Source organism: Oncorhynchus kisutch, unplaced genomic scaffold (genome assembly GCF_002021735.2).
Source record: "Oncorhynchus kisutch isolate 150728-3 unplaced genomic scaffold, Okis_V2 Okis03b-Okis08b_hom, whole genome shotgun sequence".
NCBI lineage: Eukaryota > Metazoa > Chordata > Actinopteri > Salmoniformes > Salmonidae > Oncorhynchus > Oncorhynchus kisutch.
The window spans coordinates 12,082,984-12,090,235 of NW_022261980.1; the positions used below are offsets into that span (position 1 = coordinate 12,082,984).

The 7,252-nt window shown below is 43.9% G+C and overlaps 1 protein-coding gene across 1 annotated transcript in view; it reads right to left on the reverse strand.

Annotated features, from left to right (window-relative positions):
* The window catches only part of LOC116359575 (homer protein homolog 2-like), a 127,185-nt gene that overhangs the window by 7,960 nt on the left and 111,973 nt on the right, over window positions 1-7,252 (reverse strand). The window contains exon 7 of the mRNA XM_031812410.1: window positions 6,314-6,423. Coding sequence (XP_031668270.1) covers window positions 6,314-6,423 — 110 coding nt within the window. The remainder of the gene's footprint in view (window positions 1-6,313; window positions 6,424-7,252) is intronic.

Below are 7,252 nucleotides of genomic sequence, written 5' to 3' on the forward strand. Positions count from 1 at the left end.
CGTGATGACGTAGTGCAACCTAAACATTTTCACATGTCACAGCCAATAGCAGGCAGATACAGGGAGGCTAGTCTACATGATGACATTATTATTATTATTATTATGGAGAAGAGACAGAATATTTTTTACTTGTGAAACTGCAATGACAAAGCATCAACCATCATCTCACCAGAATCAGACCCTCAATATTTATTGGAAAGAACCATCACTGTCTACTTTCACCACCCTGTGAAATTCATCATGCTACAAGTCATTTAATCTGTAGCCCAATAAACTGTGAAGTCATTTAATCTGTAGCCTAATAAACTGTGCCGTTTCCTGGGTCGTAGTGGGAGGACCACACACCATATCGCGGCGTGAGACTCCCAAGTTTACTTCAAAATGATGGTTATTATTATTATTATTATTATTATTATGATTATTATTATTACTATTATTATTATTATGATGGTTATTATGATGGTTATTATGATTATTATGATGGTTATTATGATGGTTATTATTATGGTTATTATTATGGTTATTATTATTATGATGGTTATTATGATGGTTATTATGATGGTTATTATTATTATTATGATGGTTATTATGATTATTATGATGGTTATTATGATTATTATGATGGTTATTATTATTATTATTATGGTTATTATTATTATTATGATGGTTATTATGATTATTATGATGGTTATTATGATGGTTATTATTATGGTTATTATTATTATGATGGTTATTATTATTATGATGGTTACTATGATGGTTATTATTATTATTATGATGGTTATTATGATGGTTATTATGATGGTTATTATGATGGTTATTATGATTATTATTATGATGGTTATTATGATTATTATTATTATGGTTATTATGATGGTTATTATTGTGGTTATTATTATGATGGTTATTATTATTATGATGGTTATTATGATGGTTATTATTATTATGATGGTTATTATTATTACGATGGTTATTATTATTATTATGGTTATTATTATTATGATGGTTATTATTATTATTATGGTTATTATTATTATGATGGTTATTATTATTATGATGGTTATTATGATGGTTATTATTATTATGATGGTTAATATGATGGTTATTATGATGGTTATTATGATGGTTATTATTATGGTTATTATTATTATTATGATGGTTATTATGATGGCAGCGTAGCCTAGTGGTTAGAGCATTGGACCGGAAGGTTCCGAGTTCAAACCCCCGAGCTGACAAGGTACAAATCTGTCGTTCTGCCCCTGAACAGGCAGTTAACCCACTGTTCCCAGGCCGTCATTGAAAATAAGAATGTGTTCTTAACTGACTTGCCTGGTTAAATAAAGGTAAAATAAATTAAAATGGTTATTATGATTATTATTATGATGGTTATTATGATGGTTATTATTATGGTTATTATTATTATTATGATGGTTACTATGATGGTTATTATTATTATTATGATGGTTATTATGATGGTTATTATGATGGTTATTATTATTATTATGATGGTTATTATGATGGTTATTATGATGGTTACTATGATGGTTACTATGATGGTTATTATTATCATTATTATGATGGTTATTATTATTATTATGATGGTTATTATGATGGTTATTATTATTATGATGGTTATTCTGATGGTTATTCTGATGGTTACTATGATGGTTACTATGATGGTTATTATTATCATTATTATGATGGTTATTATTATTATTATGATGGTTATTATTATGGTTATTATTATTATTATGATGGTTATTATGATGGTTATTATTATTATTATGATGGTTATTATTATGGTTATTATTATTATTATGATGGTTATTATGATGGTTATTATTATTATTATGATGGTTATTATTATGGTTATTATTATTATTATGATGGTTATTATTATGGTTATTATTATTGTGATGGTTATTATGATGGTTATTATGATTATTATTATGATGGTTACTATGATGGTTACTATGATGGTTACTATGATGGTTATTATTATCATTATTATGATGGTTATTATTATTATGATGGTTATTATGATGCTTATTATTATATGATGGTTATTATGATGGTTATTATGATGGTTATTATTATTATGATGGTTATTATGATGGTTATTATGATGGTTATTCTGATGGTTACTATGATGGTTATTATGATTATTATTATGATGGTTACTATGATGGTTATTATTATCATTATTATGATGGTTATTATTATTATTATGATGGTTATTATGATGGTTATTATTATTATGATGGTTATTATGATGGTTATTATGATGGTTATTCTGATGGTTACTATGATGGTTATTATTATCATTATTATGATGGTTATTATGATGGTTATTATATAAAGGCGTTTCCACCTCCATTCATTTTATAGACACAGAAAGATCCCACCTAAAAGATCCAATGAACAAATGATTTGTCTGCATTTATACAATCGTTCCCCAAATGTCCTATTTCCATCACAGCATTTTATATACAGTATGACTCTTTACTGGCATAACTGTGGATGGAAACATGGTTCCAGCTAATGAAATGTGTCTGCAGGCAGAATCAGTATTGATCCATCACCGCGGCCATGCCGGCTCAAAGCCTCATTGGGACGAACTGGAATGAATGTCAGGGTGCGTAGAAACCAGCCATCTTGGGGCCGCAGTTGCTTGGCAGCTGGTCAGAAGTGACATGGGGACGATGTTACTGGCAGACCCAGTGCCTGGGGTTCCTGGTATCATGTAGAATGACTACAGTAACATTATTAACATGGTCTGATATAACATGACCGGGTATAGAGTCAGACCCAGTGCCTGGGGTTCCTGGTATCATTTAGAATGACTACAGTAACATTATTAACGTGGTTTGAAATAACACCGGGTATAGAGTCAGAGCTGACACTACCAGAGACATTTTCTATACGCAGGAAATATTAGGAATAATACACATTTTTCTCTGAGTCTTCAACAAGAAGATAGGTCTTCTATCAAAACACGGAAGTCAGCAATAAAGTGATGGATAATTGGTATTGATGTGACATCACACACAGAGAGGAGAGACAGTTTATTTCACATGCTGTGGAAATGGAAATGTTTCTCATGACAATAAATTCCTTTGAACTGAAATTGAATTGAGAGCTAAGAGACAGAGAGAGAGCTGAGGGAGAGAGAGAGAGAGAGCTGAGAGAGCTGAGAGAGCTGAGAGAGAGAGAGCTGAGAGAGCTGAGGGAGAGAGAGAGAGAGCTAAGAGAGCGAGAGAGCTGAGAGAGCTGAGGGAGAGAGAGAGCTGAGAGAGCTGAGGGAGAGAGAGAGAGCTGAGAGAGAGAGAGAGCTGAGAGAGAGAGTTGAGAGAGAGAGCTGAGGGAGAGAGCTGAGGGAGAGAGAGAGCTGAGAGAGAGAGCTGAGAGAGAGAGCTGAGGGAGAGAGAGAGAGAGCTGAGGGAGAGAGAGAGAGCTGAGAGAGAGAGAGCTGAGGGAGAGAGAGAGAGAGCTGAGAGAGCTGAGGGAGCTGAGGGAGAGAGAGAGAGAGAGAGAGAGCTGAGAGAGAGAGAGAGCTGAGAGAGAGAGCTGAGAGAGCTGAGGGAGAGAGAGAGAGAGCTGAGAGAGAGCTGAGACAGAGAGCTGAGGGAGAGAGAGAGAGCTGAGAGAGCTGAGGGAGCTGAGGGAGAGAGAGAGAGAGAGAGCTGAGAGAGAGAGCTGAGAGAGAGAGCTGAGAGAGCTGAGGGAGAGAGAGAGAGCTGAGAGAGCTGAGGGAGAGAGAGAGAGAGCTGAGAGAGAGAGAGAGAGAGCGGAGGAAGAGAGAGAGCTGAAAGCTGAGAGAGAGAGAGAGAGAGCTGAGAGAGCTGAGGGAGAGAGAGAGAGAGCTGAGAGAGCTGAGGGAGAGAGAGAGATCTGAGAGAGAGAGCTGAGAGAGAGAGCTGAGGGAGAGAGAGAGAGCTGAGAGAGCTGAGGGAGAGAGAGAGAGAGCTGAGAGAGAGAGAGAGAGAGCTGAGGGAGAGAGAGAGAGAGCTGAGGGAGCTGAGGGAGAGAGAGAGAGAGAGCTGAGAGAGAGAGAGAGCTGAGAGAGAGAGCGAGCTGAGAGAGAGCTGAGAGAGCTGAGGGAGAGAGGAGAGCTCTGAGAGAGAGAGCTGAGAGAGAGAGCTGACGGGAGAGAGAGAGAGCTGAGAGAGAGAGAGAGAGAGAGAGAGAGCGGAGGGAAAGAGAGAGAGAGCTGAGAGCTAGAGAGAGAGAGAGAGAGAGAGAGAGCTGAGAGAGCTGAGGGAGAGAGAGAGAGAGAGAGAGCTGAGAGAGCCGTGAGGGGAGAGAGAGAGAGAGAGCTGAGAGAGCTGAGGGAGAGAGAGAGAGAGAGCTGAGAGAGAGAGCGAGAGCTGAGAGAGAGAGAGAGAGAGCTGAGAGAGAGAGCTTGAGAGAGCTGAGGGAGAGAGAGAGAGAGCTGAGAGAGAGAGCTGAGAGAGCTGAGGGAGAGAGAGAGAGAGCTGAGGAGAGAGAGCTGAGAGAGAGAGCGGAGGAGAAGAGAGAGCTGAGAGAGAGAGAGAGAGAGCGGAGGAAGAGAGAGAGAGAGAGAGCTGAGAGAGCTGAGGGAGGAGAGAGCCGGAGGAGGAGAGAGAGAAGCTGAGAGAGAGAGAGAGAGGAGCGGAGGAAGAGAGAGAGAGCTGAGAGCTGAGAGAGAGAGCGGAGGAAGAGAGAGAGCTGAGAGAGAGAGCGGAGGAAGAGAGAGAGCTGAGAGAGAGAGCGGAGGAAGAGAGAGAGAGCTGAGAGCTGAGAGAAAGAGTAGAGGAAGAGAGAGAGAGTGGAGGAAGAGAGAGAGAGAGAGAGCTGAGAGCTGAGAGAGAGAGTGGAGGAAGAGAGAGAGAGCTGAGAGAGAGAGTGGAGAAGAGCGAGAGTAATACTTCAGCAGATAATTGTTCTGACATCAAAGGTCCCACAACAATATCCACCTTCTATTGGATAATAATCCCCTCCTTAGGGACAGAGAAAGGTAGAGAGGAGGGGTGGAGAGAGGGGGAGAGAGAGGGGGAAAGAGAGAGAGGGGGAGAGAGACAGGTAGAGGGGGAGAGAGACAGGTAGAGGGGGAAAGAGACAGGTAGAGGGGGAAAGAGAGAGAGGGGGAGAGACAGGTAGAGGGGGAAAGAGACAGGTAGAGGGGTAGAGAGAGAGAGAGAGGGGGAGAGAGACAGGTAGAGGGGTAGAGAGAGAGAGAGGGGGAGAGAGAGGTAGAGGTGGAGAAAGAGACAGGTAGAGGGGGAGAGAGAGGGGGAGGGAGAGAGGTAGATGAGAGAGAGGTAGAGGGGGAAAGAGAGAGAGATAGGGAAAGAGACAGGTAGAGGGGGAGAGAGACAGGTAGAGGGAGAGAGACAGGTAGAGGGGGAAAGAGACAGGTAGAGGGGGAGAGAGAGAGAGAGAGAGGGGAGAGATAAGAGAGGGGAGAGAGACAGGTAGAGGTGGAGAGAGGGAGAAAGAGACAGGTAGAGGGGGAGAGAGAAGCGGGGGGAGAGAGACAGGTAGAGGGGGAAAGAGACAGGTAGAGGAGAGACAGGTAGAGGGGGAGAGAGACAGGTAGAGGGGGAGAGAGACAGGTAGAGGGGGAGAGAGACAGGTAGAGGGGGAGAGAGACAGGTAGAGGGAGAGAGAGACAGGTAGAGGGAGAGAGAGACAGGTAGAGGGGGAGAGAGACAGGTAGAGGGGGAGAGAGACAGGTAGGGGGGGAGAGAGACAGGTAAGGGGGAAAGAGAGACAGGGATAGAGGGGAAAGAGACAGGTAGAGGGGGAAAGATCAGGTAGAGGGGAAAGAACAGGTAGAGGGGGAGAGAGACAGAGAGGGGGGAGAGAGACAGGTAGAGGGGGAAAGAGACAGGTAGAGGGGGAAAGAGACAGGTAGAGGGGGAGAGACGGTAGAGGGGAAAGAGACAGGTAGAGGGGAAGAGACAGGTAGAGGGGGGAAAGAGACAGGTAGAGGGGAGAGAGACAGGTAGAGGGAGAGAGACAGGTAGAGGGGGAAAGAGACAGGTAGGAGGGGAAAGAGACAGGTAGAAGGGGAGAGAGACAGGTAAGGGGAGAGAGACAGGTAGAGGGGGAGAGAGACAGGTAAGAGGGGGAGAGAGACAGGCAGAGGGGGAGAGAGACAGGCAGAGGGGGAGAGAGACAGGCAGAGGGGGAGAGAGAGAGATATATGTCCCTTAGGGATAATGGGGTTATATTTGCATATAGTCTTGTCAGCAAAACTACAGGCTAGTCACATGAGACTGTGTGTGTGTGTCTGTAGGAGTTTTGCGTGTGGTGAGAGCGCATAAGTGATCCTGTTGTGTGTGTCCACCTGTTCTTGTCCTGCAGCTCCGTCTCCAGCTCCTGAACTCGTACAGTCAGCTTAGAGTTCCTCTCCTTCTCCACGTTGGCCTTTTCACACTGAGACTCCACCTCTGCTATCTACAGGAGAGAGAGGAGCAGGAGATATAGAGCAGGAGGAGAGAGGAGGAGGAGAGGAGAGAGGAGGAGGAGAGACCTACAGGAGAGGAGGAGGAGAGAAGAGGAGGAGAGACAGGAGCAGGAGGAGAGAGGGAGGAGGAGGATAGACAGGAGCAGGAGGAGAAGAGGAGGAAGGAGGAGAGACAGGAGCAAAGAGAGAAGAAGGAGCAGGAGGAGAGAGAGAGGAGGAAGAGAGACAGGAGCAGGAGGAGAGAGGAGGAGGAGGAGAGACAGGAGGCAGGAGGAGAGACAGTGAGCAGGAGGTAGAGAGAGAGAGGAGGAGGGAGGAGAGACAGGAGCAGGAGGAGAGCAGACAGGAAAGTGAGGAGAGAGAGGAGGAGGAGAAGGAGAGGAGCAGGAGGAAAGACAGGAGCAGGGGAGAGAGAGGAGGAGGAGGAGAGACAGGAGCAGGAGGAGAGAGAGGAGGAGGAGGAGAGACAGAGCAGAGGAGAAGAGAGGAGGAGGAGAGACAGAAGCAGGAGGAAGAGGAGGAGGAGGAGAGCCAGAGGAGCAGGAGAGAGAGAGAGGGAGGAGGAGGAGAGACAGGAGCAGGAGGAAGAGACAGGAGCAGGAGGAGAGAGAGAGAGGAGGAGAGAGAGGAGGAGGAGAGAGACAGGAGAGAAGGAGAGCTAGCTTCTGTCCCCTGGCTAAATTGACTTCAATACAAAACGCTGGGAGGCTTATGGTTCTCACCCCTTACTACAATTTGTCTCTAGACAGCTATATAGATAGCTCTATGTAGGGTCCTCTATAGTGTGTCTATGTAGATAGCTCTATGTAGGGTCCTCTA